General features: G+C 36.3%; 1 protein-coding gene across 4 annotated transcripts; it reads right to left on the bottom strand.

Annotated features, from left to right (window-relative positions):
* Window positions 1-4,726: 4,726 nt before the first annotated feature.
* Window positions 4,727-18,067, bottom strand: LOC129260600 (ADP-ribosylation factor 1-like). Of its 4 annotated transcripts, none has more exons than XR_010293630.1 (6): window positions 17,893-18,067; window positions 13,072-13,265; window positions 11,512-11,622; window positions 10,972-11,096; window positions 6,724-10,111; window positions 4,727-6,429 (listed from the first exon to the last, which is right to left on the bottom strand). XR_010293630.1 is itself a non-coding variant. In XM_054898567.2 (5 exons), exons 2-5 carry the CDS (start codon window positions 13,214-13,216, stop codon window positions 9,947-9,949), a joined length of 546 nt encoding a protein of 181 aa, XP_054754542.2. In that variant the 5' UTR covers window positions 13,217-13,265; window positions 17,893-18,067; the 3' UTR covers window positions 4,727-9,946. The 4 variants fall into 4 exon arrangements, 1 of the variants encoding a protein (XP_054754542.2); XR_010293631.1 differs by having other exon boundaries at window positions 4,727-6,387; XR_010293632.1 differs by having other exon boundaries at window positions 4,727-6,387; window positions 6,766-10,111.
* Between the last annotated feature and the right edge of the window lie 1,182 nt (window positions 18,068-19,249).

The raw sequence follows: 19,249 nt of genomic DNA, 5'->3' as shown, positions 1-19,249 counted from the left end.
TACCTAAAGTGCGATATCTTGCCATTTCTTTGTCGCGTGTCACGTGAACTACATGAAATAACAGGTCAAACCAATGAGAGAGCTATCATGTTCTTGCTTTGGTAATATTTATATCAAAAAAATGTTTCATTATCCATATCTAAATTTTTTGTTATAAAGAAAATCGTTGTTTGATAAATCTTTCACCTATTTTATGGAGTAAAGTAATGTAGTACTATTTTGTTTCCTATGCTGTCTGTATTATCTTTTACTTGGTTCTGAATTCTACAAAGTAGAATGGACAAAAAATCACATGCATTTGTGAAGAGCTATGTGTTTGGCGTCCAAAGCAATCTTTTTAACTTTTAATTGGTCCATGTTCACTAATAATCTGGCCGATTCCGATTTTCACTGCTATTTATACGTTTTTGTTTTGTTTTTTGCTCAGACAAGAGCAGTCGGTATTGGCCTTAAAATTTGAAAATATGTATTAGGATTTCTTATTTTGACCTGTCTTTTTCAGAGCATATAGGCATGGATTATGAAAATTGATTTTTTTAATAGTTCAAACTTTTAAAGAAGTAACTGTATTATCAAAATGTAATTATTTTGTGAAAATATAGGCTATGGTTGTATTTGCTTAATGCTGGTGTAAATACGCATATTTTTTCTGTTTATTTTAATCCTCTTATGATATATACATGTATATATATTTCTTTAATCTGTAATTATAATCATGTGTTTATGTCAGTGCTTGCTTATGACGATTATCATTGATATATTCAAGTTGTGTTATCCATTCTGAAATTGTATGTTGTCTTCCTATTGCATTGTAATATGTATATTAAATTACTAAAAGAGAAAGTCTTAGCATTATCACGATTATTTTTTTAATTTTCATTGCGTCATGACAATAAGTGTTATCACAGACATATAAAAGATGGTTCTCGATTGATGCGTCATTAAGCGCCGATTGTTTTTATTCCATACTGATGCGACCAGGTAAATCCGACGAGTTGTTAGATTAGATATTTAGATCATGGAGAACACTGCCGGATCCAGGGAGGGGGGCAGCCGACCCGTGCCCCTTCCCTCTGAGAGGCACAATTCAAATTTGTAATGTAAAGATGCCGTTAAAACACAAGTGTGCCCCCCCCCCCTTGGAAAATCCTGGATCCGCCCCTGATGGAGAAGTCTCACCGCTAGAGTACAGGACTGGGGCAGTTGGGCATAATGAAATTCTGATGGTTCTCATATTCGTATTTCCATACTAGTGATTTACACATGTTTCTCTGTATGTTCGCTCGAGGAGATATGTCGTGACTTTAATTCCAGGCGCGGCGGAGTGAAGTTGGTTGAAAGTGTAGGGGGGGGGGGGGCACAGGGAAAAATTTGACCTTTTTTTTTTTAAGGCACTATCTTAAAACAAAGAAAAATAACTTATCTACAGTGGCGTAATTGGCCAAAACTTTTGAGGGTCTAGATATGTCGTATCATGTAAATTTATAAGAAGTTGCGGGCGAGCGAGCAAAAAATTCGATAAATTCAAAGCAAAAATCCAATTTGTGATAGATTTTGACAACTAATATTCAGAAAATAATATCATATTTCACCCTTCTCTCTTTCCTTTTCCCTTTTTTTTTCTTGGTCGTGAAAAATTTTGGGAGGGGGCAAGAGCCCCCCATCTGTACGCCTCTGCTTATCTACCCCACTCATATGACACGTGAAACACGTAAGATTACCTTTACAAATTTTGAAGTAACATATAAAAATGAGATTATTGTTTTCTTGTTTTAAAGAAGCTCTCGTTAACACGTAAATTTTCCATCTCATGTGAAAGGGACACAGAACACGTTCGTGTGGGGCACTTTTCTTGAATAAAAAGGGAGACTGATACAAGATAGGGCACTTGCAAGAAAGCTCGTCTCAGTAAATCCGCGAGAACGAGTTGGTCAATGAAAAAGGGTGAAAATGGCATCCTTGTGAACTGCCGACAAGGCGTGAGAAGGGAGTCTTAACTACACGTACTCAGGGGCGGATCCGGGGGGGGGGGACCATTCTTTGCCAATAGGGGGGCGGATTTTTTTCAGCCACATTTTCCCCGGACGGCCGCTCGAAGTTGATTTTTATTTGTTTCTTTGAAGGGGTAGTCCTAATAGTCACTTCTAAGCTTTATTCTTATAAATCAACATAAATAAACAATAATATCATAAGCTTCATTTAAATAGTGCGAGCGCGAAGCGCAAGCTATTTTTTATTTCAGGTATTTTGTCCTGAAAGTTTAACATTCTGGGCAATGTTTGTGATCTTGAACGAGATGTGTATCCAACTAAATAAATTCGAGATTTACACCTAAAAATGGGACACTCTATTCATGTTTTGTAAATCATGAAAAGGATGGGTAATTGGAAATCTTTCTACATTAAAGGAGAATGAAACTCTTGGAGCAAGTTAGCTTTTGTGAAAGCAGAAAAATCAAAGAATAAGATCAACAAAACTTTGAGTAAAATAGGACTTGCAATAAAAGAGTTATGAGCATTTGAATGTCGAGATCACTAATGCTATGGAGATCCTCCCATTGGCAATGCGACCAAGATCTGTGATGTCACACACGTACAACTCTCCCATTCGGACACTGAAAATATACCCCAAAACATCTCTTTTTGCTCATTCTAATCATATGACAAACGATTCATCAATGATATAATGTTGTGAAACCTCTGTACTTGTCATCCCATAAAGAAAGCACCGAACCTTGTGATAGACTCTATAAAAGTGAGAATATAAGTGAAATAAGTACTAAAGTAATGAAGGAGTTGTACGTGTGTGATATCACAGATCTTGGTCGCATTGCCGATGGGAGGATCTACATGGCACTAGTGATCTCAATATTCAAATGCTCATAACTTTCTTATTATTCATTCAATCTTCCTCAAACTTTCAACAATATGTTTCTTTGATTTTTCTCTTTGATATGGATTCAGCTAGTTTCAAGGGTTTCATTCTCCTTTAATGATGCGAGCGCAAAGCGCGAGCAGAAATTTTTTATATTGTGATCTGAAAATGGATAATGATTTAAATAGAGAACAAGCTGTTTATCTGAATTAACTTGTGCGCGTGTATTTCAGATTTCGACCTAGAATCTGGACATTCTAAATACCTTTTTATCATGAAAATCAATAAAGCGAGCGCGAAGCGCGAGCTTTAAATATTTGATATTCCGATCAGAAAAAGGGTCAATCTAAACTACTTGAAGCACTTTGTAGGAACTTGTGAGGTGGATATGAATCACAGTTAAAAAAGAGCTGATATGTTCCACTATTATTACTTTGAGTTTTGACATAGGCGCGGGACGCGCATTCTAAGAACATCATGTCATAATAATGAAAATGATGACTATCTTCCTATTTCTCTTCCTAAGTGCGAGATGAAACTTGCCGATATTCCATTCTGAACGAATATTATCCATTCTTATTCATTAATCTAATAAGCCCCAATGAGAGCGCGAAATCTGTTATTATAATGGCCTGAAAAATGAAATATTAAAGCACTTTTAATTATGAATACGATGCATGAGTTAATATATTTTCAACCATCAATGAGAGCGCTAATCGCGAGCCGAAATTTTTTATAAACTGTCATGAAATGGGGATTTTAATGGGGGTTTCAATAGAATTAATATTAAGATATGCATAACTCACCAATCAAAATGCAAGCGTGCAGCGCTAGCTGATACGTTTTGACAATCTGACCTGAATATGGATATTTTGAGAACTTAAATACAGGAAAATAATAGGTACCTGACAAATCAAATTTTGCGAGCGCGCAGCGCGAGCAAAAAATATTCAACATAAATTTTTACAGAGCACTTTTTATAAATTAAATAATGAAAATTCGATTTCAGCGCTGAAATATGTTTTGTATATTGACTTAAAATTTTGATATTTTAAACTCCGTATTGAGCAAGATATGTAAATCACCTAAAAGGCAATGCGATCGCGAAGCGCGAGCGAAAATTTTATATAGTGTAAAGGTTAGAAAGATGAAAGATTTTTTTTAATTATTATTTTCCAATCTTTCCTAATCTTATTTTATTCACTCATCTTCCTCCTCTTATGTTTCCTTTCCCTTCTTTTTTTTCTCCTCTTTTCCAGTCTTTTTCTTCTTTTTTTTATATCCCCCTTTTTTCTTTTTTTTTCCTCTGCCAATGGGGGGGGGGCAGGATCCGCCTATGCGTACTGCCACTATACGTGAGCGGGGGTAGATCCGCTGATGAATCCATCAATTCAATTTATACTGCTTCTCGCCTTCCTCTGCTTTGGGTGTCTCTCTCATCCCTTATTGGTCCCACCCAATCATCTTCATCAATTCTGATGGGTGTTTCATAAAGCCGTTCTTTAGTTTAAGCGACTTAAAGAACGATTGGTGACCCTTTCTTGTGGTAAATGGTATATTCATGGGCGATGGTTTGGCGCGTAAGAAAGGATCACCAGTCGTTCTTAAAGTCTCCTTAACTTACAAACAGCTTTATGAAACGGCCCCCTGGCATGTCTGGAGTTGTCTCTATCATTTTGTCTGTTCCTCATTCTTTCTCAGGCATCGCCTCTCCCCCCCCCCTCGTTCGCTCTCGCCATCACAACCTCCCACCCCCCCCCCTCTCTCTCACACACACACACACACACAATGTACACATCAATCAAAACGTATAAATTAATACATGAATAACAATAATAAATACCATGTGATATACAATAATTATTAATTCATTTAATGACAATATGATAGATTACATAATATTTAAACCATCACCAAAACTTTTACATACTGAATGTTGATTACCCTTCCTCCTGATTGATTGAATTATAATTAAAAATATATCAACTTTTTGACAAATAATCAGCTGAGGTTTCATATCCCTTGAAGGGATATCTTTTCAGAATTTCATATTTTTCCTGAATGACATGGAGGAAATATGACTCCTATTTTCATATACATTAAAAAAAATTATCATGACACGCAATTCCCTTGAAAAATTATGCATTTAAAGGTGGATAATTGGACAAGAGAAATAACATGAAAAGATAACTATATTCATGTTTTCTTGTTAAAATGATAAACAGTGTGTAAGTTATCTTGATACATACAACCTTATGCAATGATCTGGATAGTAGCTCCTCAATGATACTAGTATTTGAAATCCCACTGGGGAGAAATCTCAAGTCAAAATGTACAATCCCATTTTTGTTTTATAGATGAAATGGAATGAAAATCAATAATCACCTTTTATTAAAAAAATGACCTATCATATACATGTACAGGATTGTTGTAATAGTTTCTAAATACTTAAATATAACCATAGACATACTCTGAATAATATCCCCGTGATATAAAAACGAATGCCCGACCTACACTCACTGTGGAACATTATTACATTAATCAGGTAAGACCCTAAATTAGAGGGTGCAGTTGCGTATGGTATAGAACACATCGTCGAAGTGACCATTTCATGACAAGAGGATGCATGCTAATTAGTATTCATCCACAGATCATGCATAAAATATGTCACCTCAGTATAATCTTAAATCACACATGTAACTATTTTTGAAATATTCCTGAAACTTTTGTGTATGTTCAATATGAAAATTAATCAACGCATTGCGAATTCTTTACCACAAATTATCATGCTGCCTAAAAATTAGGCAAAGGCTATTGCAGGGCCAAGGTTGGCTCCTTATCACTAGTTTGTTATGCTGACACTACATCAAGCTCCACTGACCTCTTTACAAAGAGAAAGAAGGCTGAGAAAAGCCAGTTTTAATGAATAATCATAAAAAACAGATGGTTACTGTATAGCGTCACAAAAACAAAATTATAAATAAATGCCCTTTATAAAACCAGCTTGATTTGCATAAGTCCAAGCTTCATACTCGCTATTTAGAGAAAAAAACTACACCAAATCAAACATGGAGACAATACAATGACTTGACACTTAAGCTTTATAGGAGCTTTATTGAGAAATATGAAATATTTGCTACCCAAAATTCAGCAATTTTCACCATGCATATAATGTGTACAATAAGCCTCTTTGCAATGATTGGCTGGAAGATGTAGGCCTACTTCAGTGATTATTAGTGCATCTCGATTATCTGGCTTTGTTTCATGCTCAGAGAGGATAACTCATGTATAATGATGATGACGATAATGTTATGAGGCATTTATATCCACAGACATCCACCTTGTAAGGTGCTAAAAGGCTACCGATTCTCATTCACAGCTTAAAGGAGAATGAAACCCTTGAAACCAGCTGAATCCATATCAAAGAGAAAAATAAAAATAAAATATTGTTGAAAGTTTGAGGAAGATTGAATGGATGATAAGAAAGTTATGAGCATTTGAATATTGAGATCACTAATGCCATGTAGATCCTCCTATTGGCAATGCGACCAAGATCTGTGATGTCACACACGTACAACTCCCTCATTACTTTAGTACTTATTTCACTTATATTCTCACTTTTATAGAGTCTATCACAAGGTGAGGTGTTCTCTTTATGAGAGGACAAGTACAGAGGTTTCACAACATTATATCATTGATGAATCGTTTGCCATCTGATTAGAATGAGCAAAAAGAGATGTTTTGGGGTATATTTTCAGTGTCCAAAAGGGGAGAGTTGTTCATCTGTGACATCATAGATCTTGGTCGCATTGCCAATGGGAGGATCTCCATAGCATTAGTGATCTCGACATTCAAATGCTCATAACTCTTCTATTGCTAGTCCTATTTTACTCAAACTTTTGTTGATCTTATTCTTTGATTTTTCTGCTTTCACAAAAGCTAACTTGCTCCAAGAGTTTCATTCTCCTTTAAGGAATTCACTTCCTGCTGTTATCCATTTACGTGTACCCCTTCAGGTTTGACTGCAGCACATTGAGGATCAACGCCGTGGCTGGAATTGGAACATGTGACCCTCAATTTCAAAGGCGAGATTCAGAACCACGAGACCACAATGCTTCAGGTTTCAAAAGAGGTTTTTCATCGAATATTGTCATCAACAAATATTGAGACCATGTTCACAAGCATTCACAAGGGAGCATACAATAGCATACATGAAAGCTATCATTTCAAATACAGTGTAACTGTTAGAAAATAACATGTTAATAACAAGCCTAAATGAAAATTGCCTTGAATTCTGGACTTATATTGAGAAGCTGACATCCCTCATAAATAGAAGCTGCATAGCAGACGATATGGGCAATGAATGGTAAAATTTGGTACATGTATCTGTGCTTGATTAATCAATGCCCTAATATTTTAATATATGAAAATATATCTTTTCATACATGACACATTTATTACTCGCAAATGCATATAGAGGATTTCTAATAAATACTTTATGAATAACAAATTCTCTCAATCTTTCAGAAAATCAATCCAGCAAACAGCTCTGTCTGTCATATTTTATTTGACAGGCAAGAACACAAAATGACACATTTCATAACCTGAAATTAAGACCCATTGGCAAACTAAAGGCTATTGTTCTTTGATTGCTTTACCAACACTTAAAACAGTTTTAATTGCCATCCTTTTATAAGAGTTTTCCGTGTACATTTTATTTCATTTTTCATTTAAAAGAAAGGAAAGAAATATCCCATACATAATGGAATGACTTAAAAAGCACATAATTGTTGACTAATGAATGTTCATACATGGTCATACAAGAAGACTCAATCAGATGTTGAATTTCTATTGAGATTTACTTTGTTAAATACACAAAAAATGTAATGGTTGGAAATACTTTCCCCAAAAATTATTCATTAGTTCATGAATAGTCAATACTGGTTACAATTGAAATGATTACATATCACAAAACATACATTGTCAAATGTAATTTCAAAGAAATGCAAGCAACTGTAAAATCAATCCATTCAATACAATTTCCTCTCATTTAAATTGCTTTAAATCACTTTCGTAAAAATAATTCCAAGTTTCAAAGAGAAATCATCAAAGCAATGCTTGCACTATCAAAGGGGGAATCCACCCCAAGGGGTTGCATCAACATTCGTCATCTGACAACTATGGTATCAGCTGACTTGTTCCTGGTTCTGATTGGCTGAGAGAGACCCTGGGGAGTGTTTCATCAACATCTTACAAGTTGTCAGATATGACAACTTTCCTTGATGTTGATTAGCTGAGAAGCACTGCTACTATGGAAACTGTCCGATAAAACACTTTGTCGGATAAAACGTCTGACAAGACCTTTCATGAAACACTCCCTAGGTCTGTAACTGTCAGATAGTGAAGTCTTGGCAGTGCTGGCAGAAGATACTTTCAGGAAATGGTTCCTCAGGTATCTATATTTTTCAAAGTATTAGCAGAAAACCAATGCCCCTGATAATGAATTGCTGCAAGGCCAAAAGAGCCATACTAAGCCATGAATTTTGAATAATAACGTAGTTATTAAAGGAAGTGAGCAAAGACAGTCTGGCCCCCATTGCATAAAAGTTACCATTATGGTTACTTTGCCATACAATGATAACTTGCATAGAATCCTTGATTCTGATTGGTTGTTGATCATCGTTTCCATGGTAGTTACCATTTGATGGCAAAGTTACCATAATAGTAACTTTTATGCGACGGGGCCCTGCTTTTTTTCTAGCGTTCTGGTCATTCATGCGATTTTACTCTGATTTATGGATGTCAAAGAATTTATGATGTCCATGTTCAATACTATTTTCCAATTTTGTAGTAACAAACATTTATATAATATTGACTGGCCTTGAGAGGAACATAAAAAATGCTGCCCGCAACAGAATCATATTGGCCAGAGTCTTTAGACGAGGACAATATGGTTCTTTTCAGGGCGACATATTTGATGTTTCCCAAAGGAAGAACCAGTCAATATTATTATCATTACCTAAGGCTGTACAATGTGTAATTCAAGCTACTATTTGGAACAATTTATATGCCTGTTTGCTTATCACTACTTCTGATTTCAGGTTTAGCGAAGTAACCCTTAATAAGCAATTGTGACACAATTGTTGCCTTACAGTCGCGCATCATGCATGGTGCGCACATACACTTAACGTGTAGAAATCTTGCGCTTGGGTTACGTTTGTGTATGCACTGGCCGCGCCGCGCATTATCTACAATGCGTTGGTTCATAAACTGGTTCCAGCCAGATTTCTTAAATTAGCGATCAAAATCAGCTCCTACTGCGCAAGCGCACTAGCAGAAATATGGCCAATATTGCCCTCTATTTTGTACAGGATTTCTATGGGCAAAGCCCGGGGAGGGCAACATGGCAAATGTTTACCTCGTTCTGGTCTCGGATTGAAGTAGCGAGCGAAATATGACTTATTTATCTCCTAAAATGCCTTGTATAGGTAATAATTATTCATATATATACACGTAGTTATCCGAAGACTTGGACCGAATTGTAGCTCTCTCCTTATACTGTGGGTTACCCACTTAATATCAGAGTGAATTCCCCCATTAAGGTCCAAGTCCAAGTTAACCTGTATTAATACAGCAAAATCAAACAAGCATAACACTCAAACTTTCATGATGTAAAATATGGCATGTATCTCTAGGAAACATGTAAAACCATTACTGTAAATAACAAGTATTCCAATGAAATGAAGATTTGTTTTTAATCAAAATCTTCAAATGTATAACCAGGACTTCATAAAGAAGCAATTAGTGTGTGATGAAACAATCTCTTTCATTAACACACTGAATAAATTATACATATCAATGTTTTATGAAAAAAGTATGCCATATTAAATGCTGTCATTATATCTTAATGATATTTCAATGTTATGCTTATGTGATTTTCTGTTAGCATTCAAATCAATTTGATGTTTGGGTCAACTTGGATTTTTAATTGCTATGAGGGTAAAGGTCTACACGGAATTATGAATGGATTTAGTGTGAGATGGAAAGAGAGATATTGACAGACACAAATATGTTATTTTTTGGTGTTTTTTAATTCATTAGACAGCCAATCCAGACCTTCATAGAGACCATCACCTGATGTAGCGCATGTGCTCTGGATGTACCATCGTCGACTATGTAAACCATTCAAGCCAAGTTTGTCAGTGATATCTCCAACGGTGGCTGCGTTTGGTAGATCCTGTAGAAGTAATAAACAGGAAAAGGAAACAAATTAATAGTCTTCAGATACAGACCCTTGATTTCTCCATAATGTATAATGTCAAGTCTGATGTTCACTCCTGAAGATGGACAGTCACCCGCCTGAAACGTTGAGTCTTCTCTTTTGCTATACAACTCCACTCACCAACTCAACACAACCTTCTCTCGTCTTTGTTAAGTACCACACTCATCTCAGAAAAGAATACGTTAAGGGGCCATTCCACTATCACGATCTGAAACTTCAATCTGTCCCGATCATTAGATCAGCGGAGAGCGGGATACGAATCGGTTGAAATCGGGAGTAGCGTAATAACAGCGTTGTGAAGATGGGGTAAAAGCGGGCATTTTATTCAGATCGGCGAAAGCTAAATTTCATGCCGATCTTCACGATCAGAAAACACCCATTTTCAATCATGGGGGAAGCAAGAAAAGCGTCAGCAACACGGCATGCAGTCATCGGATGAGCGTAATCATTCCTGGCGTACTAACAGCGGCACACGGACATAATGAACCCCCAGTTCCTTTTGACAAATTATATTTATCCAAATTATTTTTTACTAACTCCCAGTAAAATGGTTAATTTTTCCGCCTGATCCTGCCCGACCTGCAGGTGTGTCAAATCGTAGTTAAATCGGCATAGTGGAATAGGGGCTTACCCTTCCAACCTTCAACCTTCTCACCTCTCCATTTCACTTCTACCTCTATCCACCTTTCTTAGTCCACCCAGGATTCACCACTTTACAGGTGGAACATAAACCTCTTCCGCGAATAAATTTGTCACATGGTGTGAAATTTCATATAGTAAAAAAAATTATTGAATAGATGTACATGTCAACTGACCTGTTTATTTGCGAATATTAAGAGGGCTGCATCCCGTAATTCATCTTCGTTCAACATTCTATCAAGTTCATCTTTTGCTTCACCCATCCTTTCCCTGTCGTTGCTATCTACTACAAATATGAGACCTAAAAACAAAAAGAGGAATTATAATGCAAACACATCAGTAAACTTTAAATATAGTTAATGAAAACGATAATATAAATATAACACTAACGAGAAATTAGATTTGTTGCAAGGAAGGTCTGTCATGAATTGTCATGATTAATAGTCACGTCCATATGAAACTAAATATGGATGTATGAACCGATGAGCTGAATTGATGAAGAAAATGAGAAATAATTATGATCATATTCACAATTATCACGATTATAAAGACGATACCATGAAAATGATGTAGATAGATATTATAGAATGTCAAATCCAATTTTGCAAGTGAATTATTGTTAATATTTCCACATATATCACCTCAACTAAAATAATCCAAACTTATTAGAACCTATATGTACATTAACACACAATAATAATGTAAGCCTTTTTTACCTTGTGTATTTTGGTAATAGTGACGCCATAACGGTCTGATCTTATCCTGACCGCCGACATCCCACACTGTAAAGCCGATATTCTTGTACTCCACAGTCTCCACATTAAAACCTGCATGAAACAATAACATGGTTTATTATTATTATTATCATCATTTTTTTAAATCATATGACAGCTAGATAGGATCATAGAACCTTGTCATTTGATTGGATGTTTTGATGTTGATCATTCAGCCCATTTTACGATGACGTCATCATCCGTGCAATTCTGGATTCAAATGAATTTGTCCATTGCACATGCGCACTGAGACCGCAGGCACCACAAGTAAAAACACCGTTTGCAGTGCGCATGTTGTATGTAAGCGACTATCAACAGACCGGGTTCACAAAACAGTATATTTTGCAATTCATAAATTTCAAATGAAAAAGTATCTATTTTTAGGTGTCATATAAATCAAATAATGTATGTTCTCTTCATTCGTGCAATGGACAAAAATACTTCATTTGGCAAACGATGAAATGAATGGATCATTTCATCTTTCACCTCATGAAGTTTTCTGTCCATTGAACTCATAAACATTCATTATTTGTGTATTATTATAATAAACAATACACTAGGTTATGGTACACAACATGTATTGGGGGTAAATGTCTTTGAGTTATGGGCCGTTGTCCAAGGGGTTGAACATGTGGGGGGCACTTTCTTAAGGGTGGTTGGCCCTGGGGTAGTTGATTGACTGTGAAAAGTGGGGAAATTATCCTTATGGGAAACCACTCATCACTGTTGCCATACTTTTCACGTAGCAGTTTTATCACAAAAAATAGTCAGGTTAGCAGAATCAGCCCCCTCCTCCACCCAAGACGGTTACAGGGTAAACATTCTTGAGGGTTCCTTGAGGTGGTCTTCACAAGCAATTGCAAACGTCATCATTTTTTTTTGGGGGGGGAGTAAAGGATAATGGATTGAGGCATGTACACAAACACACCCTCAAACACTTGCATCATGCACAAAAACAAGCAACCCTCTTGACAAATCAAGCACATAATCCATAATCCTGTATGAAGTGAATGCCAAGTAGAACAAGAAAGAGAGAAGACAGAATAGAATCAAGGCCAGAATTGTTCCCCAGCATGCCCCCCCCCCCCTCCATTTCTTCCAAAATAATGACTGGAATATCATCTTTAAAAAAAAAAGGTTTTAATCTGTATTATATATTTCTATGAAGATATGAAACAAAATGCTATCTTTGGAATACTTTGATTACTGCCCTAAGTATGGGAGAAATTTCCCAACTACCAAACATACATGTAACCTATTCACCAGGGGCCAGTTTGATCAAACTTGTTATAACAGCAAATTTGAACATTTGACAGACATAAAAAAGTCTATGTTTACACACTTGAAAATGCCAGACAATGTTGTAAGTGTGAGTCTGTGAAAACCCTAACTCGTAGGGAATCAATCACTATAAAGAATTTCTCTTACACTTGGCTCCCAAATTATTGAAGTTTTTGACCACATTAAGTAAACAGGAGTTGGAGGAAAAAGAACTATACTCACCAATAGTTGGAATGGTTGTGACAATTTCACCTAGTTTGAGTTTATATAGAATTGTTGTTTTACCAGCAGCATCCAGACCAACCATCAATATCCTCATCTCCTTCTTCCCAAATAAGCTTTGGAATATACTTGCGAATGCACCCATGCTGGAAGCTGTTGATCAAAACTTAAAGAGTATTACGACAAGCTGCACCCTGTAAACACCAAAAGGGAAATAAAAAGTTTAAAAGTGATTAAAAGCTGGACTAAAAGGAAACAAATTTTACAGCACTAGAAGTGTCTAACATACAATAGAGCCTGTCGAAGTCAAATCTCTTGGGGCCACATAATCTGTTTAAAAGGCGAACACGTTTTTTCATGTTCTGGGCCCTGTCGCAAAAATTTAATATTAATGTAACTTTGCCATCCAATAGTAACTTTCATGTTTTTTTTATTTTGATTGGCTGATGAGCATTGATATATCGGTAGTTATTTTATGACACCTAGATCCTTGGCATTTGATTGGTTGTTTGATATCCATCATTCGGACCATTTTACAATGACATCATCGACCTTGCAATTGTACACGACAATCAACAGACCGAGCTCGCATTGCATGATCATATTTTGCATCAACATTTTTTCATATGAAAAATAATCTAGTTTTAAGTGTCATATATAAACCAAAGAATGAATGTTCCTTCATTCGTGCAATGGACAGAATACTTCATTTGGTGAAAGACGAAATGAATGATCCATTCGACTCAGCTACTCCTCGTTGAATGGATCTTTTCATCTTTCACCTCATGAAGTATCCTGTCCATTACACTCATAAACATTCATTATTTGTATACCATTGGATGGCAAAGTAAACCATGGTACTGGTAGTTACCATTGGATGGCAAAATTACCATAATAATAACTTTTATGGTCTGAAAAAAAGCTTTGACTTTGGCAATTATTCAGCTTATGAAAGGTTGACTTAAAATAAATGTTATATGCAGTCTAGGAATATATGCATAATTCGGTTCACTTTTCAAGGGCTTCTTATACCAAGTTCATAAATGTTAAATGATGAGACGGAATGGCTACACATATGCTGAAAAAGAACAAATTATCAACGGTGAAAATAAAACTTCAGCAAGCTTAAACTTGACCACTGGTTCTCAATTTGTGGCACACACACCACTTGTTACTTTAGCTAAGCTCACTCTCTGTGGTGTGTCTCCAATATTGGCTTGTTGTGTGCCTCAGAATTTCCTTTTACGTTAGTCTAAACCAGATTTTTCGCTCATCCTCATCTGTCCATCTTCAACTACATGTAGTTCATCGTCCTCGAACCTACATCCGCTATGGTGATTGTGCTTTCGCCGTATGTGCTCCTAGGCTTTGAAATACTCTCCCGGTTTATGTTCGTCACTCTCCAACACTTTCCATTTTTAAGACTAGATTTAGATTAAAAACCTACCACTTTAATCAGTAATAGAATAGTAATTTTTGTTGTTCTTATCCTTATTAAATTATCCTCCATGCATTTTCCCTTTATTTTACAGAAGTCTTTTTTTTTTTTCATTAATTCTATCCAACCACTCATGCAATGAAAAAGGTGATGATATACTGTAACCTTACTGTAACCTTGTTCTCTGTTAGGACTCCCTGTGTGGGGAAATAAGGTTGACAATGTTTGGCTTATTTTTCTCTTGTTCTTGGGGACAAATGCTTGATTTTTTTTAGTCATTATCCAGTACAACTATTCATCAGATAACTTGGCATTGAAGTAAATTGAAATCTTATAATTATATTTTTGAATGACTATTTTCTTGCAAAAAAAAAATGATCCCCAATTAATTAATCAAAAATAAATCACAACTACATGTATATGGAAATAATTATTTTTGGTTACAAAAGTGATTTTTAAATGTGTGTTGTGTACTGCATAGCCATAGGCCTATATGTATATTCCCCAAAGGCAGGGAGGTTGCTGTGAACAGGTGTATCCAACATGCAAAAAACATGTCCAACTGTTCAACTAAAAACCTAGGCTATGACTCCAGCGCTTAAAATCAATGCGTACATTAGCCCTTTATAAATGTTGTAGGCCTATTTGATAAGAAGACTCAACAGATGTCAGCTGTAAACTGTAAAGTGCAGTTACTTAGACTTGTGTGAGCAACTCTAGACCTAGTAACGTTCGTGACGTTAGGGAATTACAGTTAATCTGTGATCTGTATAAAACTACATTGTTCAGAGGTTAAGTCCACCCCAGAAAAATGTTGATTTTAATCAATAGAGAAAAATCCAACAAGCATAATGCTGAAAATTTCATCAAAATCAGATGTAAAATAAGAAAGTTATGACATCTTAAATTTTTCGCTTAATTTTCACAAATCAGTTACTTTAGATCTAGATCTACTCTAACGTTAGATGTATATGCACAACTCAGTGACATGCAAATGACAGTCGATGTCTCGATGATCATGATGTCCATCACTAGACCTATTTCTTTTCTTTTTATTGTTTGAATTATACAATATTTCAATTTTTACCAATTTGACATTAACGACCAACTTAACTGAACCAAAAAATGTTCAAGGAGAAATAAAAATTTGTTTCAACTGACAGCAGCTGGACAATGTCAGTGTGACTGAGGAAATAATTTGAATAGGCCCACTCAAGGGTTCATTACCATCCTGCCTGTGGGGAATCTACAGGTAGGACTATGGTATGCCAATGCTGTACACAGCTCACAATTTAAAATATCATTAAAATATCACTTTTGTGACCAAAAATACTATTTTCCATACAGTTGCAATTTATTTTTCATTAGTAACTTGGGAGCAATTTTCACCAGAGCGCTCGAAAACTTGAATTTTGGGCATATTTTTGTGTACGCCCTCTATTGGTGGAAAGTAATATGGCAAGACAATTGTCATTTTTCAATCTCTATTTTTTATTAAGAAAAAATAATTTAAAGAATCAAATTTACTTAAGAGCCAAGTTATATGATGAATAGCTGTAATGGAAACTGACAGTGTCAAAAATCAAGCATTTGTCCCAAAGAAAAAGAGAAAATAAGCCAAACATTGCCAACCTTATTTCACCACACAGGGAGTAGTAACAGAGAACAAGGTTAGATCATAACCTTGTTCATAGAATGAGTGGAATAGGCCTAGATCTAGATCTATTTCATACAATTAAAGGGGAATAAAACCTTTGGAACAAATAGGCTTGTGTCGAAACAGAAAAATCAAAGAATAAGAAAAAAGAAAGTTTGAGAAAAATCGGACAAATAATGAGAAAGTTATGAGCAATTGAATATTACAATCACTTATGCTATGGAGATCCTCCTATTGGCAATGCGACAAGGATGTGTGATGTCACATGTGAACAACTTTCCCTTTAATGGACTATAAAATACCCGGGGGGGGGGGCCACTTCCATTGACGAGTGGATACCATGCGCGACCATGGGGTCTCGAAAAGCACCCTAAACACGTATTTTACATATTCTGAAAATGCACCCCTTAAAAAGTATTGGCGTCTGAAACCCTACCCTTAACAAGTATTGGAAACAAAACGATACTCTTGGCAAATTATTTCCTGAAATGAACCCCTAAACAAGTACAGCGATATTTTATTGTTGTCACGGGTCCGTCGACGTCGGTCGTCGGTTTTACCTTTATACACCATTTGGTTTAGTACGGCCCCACCTTCCATACCTAGCGCAAATCGGACTCTAAACACGTAGTGTTGGGGCAAAAAGGACATCCTTTATAAAACATTTAAATTTTGTTTTATCATCCCCGCAAATTTGATCCTAAAAACATATTTTTCCTAGCGAAATAGATCTACCCTTTTTTCATTATTTTTGTGTTTTTTACACCCTTATCACGTTACGTACATAACGCGTGCCCTATCTTGAAAAAGACATCCTTTTTACGTGTTTCTTGGGTCGCGCATGGTATCCACTTGTCAATGTAAGTGCCCCCCCCCCCCCCCCGGGATAAAATATACCATCAAAATGTCTCTTTTTGCTTTTTCTCATGGTGATACAAACTCTTTATCCATGATGTAGGATGAGTGACATGATCTACTGATAGATGTGATAAAAGAGGCAGTTTAACTTTAAGTGAAATATATACTAAAGTAAAGGGGAGAGTTGTTCAAAGTGACATCACACATCTTTGTCGCATTGCCAATGTGAGGATCTCCGACCATATCATTACTTATGATCGCAATATTCAAATGCTCATATTGTCATAACTTTCTCATTATTTGTCCGATTTTTCTCAAACTTTAGTTGATCTGTTTCTTTGATTTTTCTGTTTCCACACAAGCTATCTTGTTCTAAAGGTTTCATTCTCCTTTAAGAAAATACAAAAGAAATTGTCTCCTGAAATTAGATTATTTCTACATAAATAACATACATAACCTCGTTCGTAGGATGACTCGTGAGTCACTGAGTGCATACATGTAGCTCTGCATCGAATTTTGATGAAATTTTCTGTGAATGAATATGCTTGTTCGAATTTTCTTCTTTTATTTAACTTTTTTGGGGGTGGACTTGTCATTTAACCGACAACAAGTGGCATTTAATGCGTTCAGGTTTCGATCTAAAGGCCTCAAAGTCACACAAACACCGTGATGTACCGGTAGGTGGTGATTTCGCTCGTGTGCTTTTCGTACTACATCTATCAAAAAATCGTGTTATCTCCTATTCACTACTGTACACCACTAAATGCACATGATCGCCGGTGCAAAGACGAGTGCGGCCGAAAGACTAGAGCATTCAATTATTTCAAGTCAAATGAACACAGAAATGGCAGCAGAAAATAATACTTACAAGTGACAAAATACAGATGCTTTATATGTGATTCACTACTCAGTCACCACTTTATTTTCTTGCAAAAAAAGTATTTAAAATTTATAGAGATCCGTGTTTTATCCTGCTATCCGGAAGTTATTGTACACATGTACGGTACGTGTACATCCGGCCGAATCATGGGTGGTCTGTAGAGCATGTAGAATATGACACGTACAATGCGTAGGGTAAGTGCGTTAGGGTGTGTGGGGGGGGGGGGGGGCTAGCAGGGGCAGCTAAAAAGAGGGGGGGGATAAGAATAACGGGAAGGGGAAAGAAAAGGAGTTAAGAGAAAGAAAAGACAGGAAGTGGGAAAATAGCAAATTAAAAGAAATGGCAGATGCAGATGATAATAAAATTAAGAAAACATGCGTGACCAAATTATTTCCAAACACCCCTAAACAAGAATTTTTTTGGGCTTCTGCATGGGCACATTTTGGCCCCTATGCCATTTGTCAACAGAATATGTCCCCCACACAAGTTTTCCCGTTTCCCTGGCCCGTTCCCAGGGTCGTATCTTACAATCGGGAAGAACCCGAACACTTTTCAGAAAAGAGGAGAAAAAAGCCCCGGGGAAAAAGCTTTGGGAAAAACATAACCTAAACACGTTTGGCTAGTCTTTAAAAAAAAGCTCTGGAAAAAAAAACATATGTACCCTAAATACATTCGACCCAGCGATTGCGATTGACCAGTCTTTCAAAACCACCCTTTTTTGGAAAATCAGTGTTTTTGATACCCTTAATGAGTGCACATGCGGTCCTCGTCCAGAACTAAAAAAGCACCCCTTTGTAAATACTTTTTTTTGGTCACGCGCGTGTATACAGCAATATATTTGACTGCCCCCCCCCCCCTCCCCTCCCCGGGCAAGAAAAGCACTGTAATTACACTAGCTAGCTCCGATTCTCAAGTGCTAGAGCGCCACATGCAGCAGATTTTTAAGGGGAATCAAACTCAAATAAAAACTTGTTTTTAGAAGAAAAAGAAAAATAATAAGTTGATAGGTGAATGTTGGAACAAATATCGGACAAACAGTAAGAATGTTATGAATTTTTTAAAGTTGTAAAAATTGGTAATCACTTTACCCATGGAGACTTCGAATTGGCCGCATATGTGATGGCATAGTGATGTCCCGGGGGGGGGGCACTCAGTATATAATGCATAGTGGGTATGTGCCGCGGAGGGGACCCCCATTTTTACACTCAAATTTCCGTTCCAAGGCATAGCATTTTTGTCTTATTGAGAAAAAGAACAAAGAAAGCCGCTCCAAGGCATAGCATTTCCTTCTTATCGAGAAAAAAGAAGAAAGAAATCAGCTCCAAAGCTTCGCATATTTTTCGTT

This window comes from Lytechinus pictus, chromosome 1 (assembly GCF_037042905.1).
Source record: "Lytechinus pictus isolate F3 Inbred chromosome 1, Lp3.0, whole genome shotgun sequence".
Lineage (NCBI taxonomy): Eukaryota > Metazoa > Echinodermata > Echinoidea > Temnopleuroida > Toxopneustidae > Lytechinus > Lytechinus pictus.
The sequence above is the reverse complement of the archived record's forward strand: the minus strand, read 5'-3'. Positions and strand labels throughout refer to the sequence as shown.